Source organism: Crinia signifera, chromosome 6 (genome assembly GCF_055691185.1).
Source record: "Crinia signifera chromosome 6, ASM5569118v1, whole genome shotgun sequence".
Taxonomy (NCBI): domain Eukaryota; kingdom Metazoa; phylum Chordata; class Amphibia; order Anura; family Myobatrachidae; genus Crinia; species Crinia signifera.
In genome coordinates, this window is record NC_139222.1 from 239,148,587 (window position 1) to 239,151,634 (window position 3,048).

The window sequence follows — 3,048 nt, forward strand, 5'->3', positions numbered from 1 at the left end:
TAAATTCAAACAGGTGTGTAAAAAAAAAAAAAAAAAAAAAAAAATTATATATATATATATATATATATATATATATATATATATATATATATATATATATATATATATATATATATACACACACACACACACACACACACATATACACACACATTACAGGTCATTATAATAAATAATAATGTTAACTTGCCAGATTTTACACCTACAGTATTTTGACAAATGCACTTGCTATGACACAGATTCATATGAAAATGGAATATAGTTTAATAAAATGTTTAAAAATTGACACCAGGTAGATAAGAGCAAACACATTACTGCAGGAAGGCAACAAAATCATGCTTTTGACACAAAATAAAAATGTAAACAATTCTTGTACAGTCAGCCACAGGTTCCTTTGTTCGGCTGATTATAAGCCAGTCATATCCAGGACCAGAAGTCAGATTTTTTAAAGTTATCTTTTTAAGAAAAAAAACAATTCAGTCATTTAAATCTTCAACGGATGCACAACTAAAATTCTCTTGGGATTGGTAATTGTAGATGCAGGACACACTGCTTTCAAATACACTGGCATAATGTGCAAATAGCCTATGGTTGTCTCAAGAGTTCCTTGTCCCAAGTGGAAAGTAGCTTGCTCAGTTTGTTCGAGAGAACAAAGTCTATGAAGTGTTGTATATGACCAGGTCTTATTCTTCCGTCTTTGATTTTTCCAGAAATGAACCTCACAAGATTCATAGCTGCAGCTAGTTGATCATTATCCATCTTTGTGTCTTTCACTGCAGACGTGATCCTCTGCCGTGCATTATGGAAAGCCGCCTGCGTCTCAAGATCCATCAGCACTGTTGCAGCTTCTCCAATCTCGTTAATAGCTTCCAGGAGGCCATGGTTGTGTAGTAATGGTTCTGGTTAGAGAAACAAGTAGTCAGATTAGGGTGTACTAATTGGAGGCATCTATTAAGGTTTCCAGTGGTGTGTATGACCAGTTAGAATTAAGCTAAATTTGTGATAAAGTACCAGGCACTTTATCACTTCTCCATACATCTACCCGTCTGAGGAGACCGGGACCCCACTTTCAAACAGTCAGTGCATTTATAACATTGTTACAGCAACCATCCAGCTGCTGCGTACACCACTCAGTGTGTGCCAGACATTAGCATTAACAAGGGACTGGCATAGCCAGTTTAGAGTTTAGGGACAGAAGGAAAGACTTCATAGACCTCTTGCTAAAGTGCTACAAGGCTGCTTCTGGCGCATATATTTACAGCAGACCTGTCCAAACTATGGCCCTCCAGCTGTTATGAAACTACAAGTCCCATCATGCCTTGCCACAGTTTTGCCATTAGGGAATGCTAAAACTGGGGCAAGCTGGGATGTGTAGTTTCACAACAGCTGGAGGGCCACAGTTTGGACATGCCTGATTTACAGTAACCTCCACAGACTAGGGGGCCAAGTCAGAGTAGCTCACAAATGCAGATTTCTTCTCAAATGGCCAAGACCTCTTGCACTGCAGGTGGAGAAAGTCTAACATGTGCATAGAGTTCGATTTGGGTAGTGGACATTCAAACAGAAAGCTAAAGTGTAAAAATAAAGCAGTCAGTGTTTACCATGCACAGAAATATAACTCACCCAAATCTAACTCTGTACACATGGCCTGCCTGCCCCACTTGCAGTGCACATGGTTTTGCCCATTTGAGAGAAAAAAAATTGCATTTGCGATCTACTCAACATTGGATGGCCCATTTGGTTCACAACACCTCTTCACCATTTATCACTTACATGTAGCATGTGCAATAAGATCTACAGTATAGGGAAGATAGATTTTTAGACAGCAGTACAAAAGTTTACACTGACCAAATAGCCGAACAGGGTACATTATGTGTACTTGTCTGAACATGGATTTTATACATCTGGTTTTTGCACAAGTGCAATACAGGATAATTTAAATGAAGCAGTATTTGGCTTGGGCATATGGTCTGACTTTCCTTGCTGGGATTTACAATTCTCTGAAACTTCATAAAAAAGTTAAGAGTTTTGTTCCCATCTTGAGGATATTTACATAGTTCTGAGTAAATTCAACTTATAATTTTTTGAAGTTATAAAAGGACTACACTCACAACAAAATTACCTAAAATGACTTAAGAAGAAGAACCTGCCTAGTTTAAATTTAAGGCAAGACAGGTGGGCATTTACCAGGAAAGATTACAAGACAAGGAAATTCAGTTGTAAGATTTTCCAAAATGACAAGCCATACAATGTAACTTAACCTTAGTATTACTCACCATCGTGGGCAACTGCCACCAAAAATAGGAACCCCAGCACTATCACAGCCACCATCCTGTACCATTAAATAGCAGCTAACCCTTGCACTAATCAATGGAGTATTTATAGGTCTGACCTTCCACCTGTGTATCAGCCTACACTGCTGTGAATGGCAGTGATTTTCTCAGGTGGGAATTTAACTCCTAAATGCCATGCACCTCAAAGCATAGTAGGGTGAATCTAAAGGTGCGTACACACGTACAGATTTTCTGTCTGATCTATCTGATGAGAACATAAACCTGGAAATGTATGGGAGCAAATGACAATCAAAAATTTCCGCCCAAATGCAGGAAAACATAAAAACAAAAATCTATGCTTTGATAAATGTGTTATATCAGAACGATTAAACAATTTGTCTGACTGATCACTGTCTGTTTTCAAGTGTTTGGGAACAATTTTTTGATTGTCAGTTGCTCCCATACATTTCCCGGTTTTTGTTCCCACCAGATAGATCAGACAGAAAATCTGTATGTGTGTGCGCACCTTTAAAATGAGTATAGCACACAAAGATGTATCTGTCCAATCTGTCTGGTGGGAACAAAAATCTGGCAATGTATTGGAGAAAATAATTGATCCTTTGCTCCCAAGCACTGTAAAACAGACAAGTCATTCAGACAAAAGATTTAAAAGACTTGTCCAATATTAGTTTATGGCCATTTTCCAGCATTTGGGAGCAAATGATCGAATTTCATATGATTTCATTCATTACCAAATGTGTGTTCCCACCATACA

General features: G+C 37.9%; 1 protein-coding gene across 1 annotated transcript; it reads right to left on the minus strand.

Annotated features, from left to right (window-relative positions):
• Nucleotides 1-240: 240 nt before the first annotated feature.
• On the minus strand, nt 241-2,429 carry LOC146007243 (uncharacterized). The gene is made up of 2 exons (XM_083145596.1): nt 2,277-2,429; nt 241-899 (listed from the first exon to the last, which is right to left on the minus strand). Exons 1-2 carry the CDS (start codon nt 2,329-2,331, stop codon nt 586-588), a joined length of 369 nt encoding a protein of 122 aa, XP_083001722.1. The 5' UTR covers nt 2,332-2,429; the 3' UTR covers nt 241-585.
• Nucleotides 2,430-3,048: the final 619 nt, after the last annotated feature.

What these genes read in the sequence shown, in the direction of transcription:
- LOC146007243 (XM_083145596.1), bottom strand. Translation starts at nt 2,331, where the DNA reads ATGGTGGCTGTGATAGTGCTGGGGTTCCTATTTTTGGTGGCAGTTGCC. An exon ending in GGTGGCAGTTGCCCACGATG is followed by an intron (nt 900 to 2,276) that starts GTGAGTAATACT and finishes TTCTCTAACCAG; the next exon opens with AACCATTACTACACAACCAT.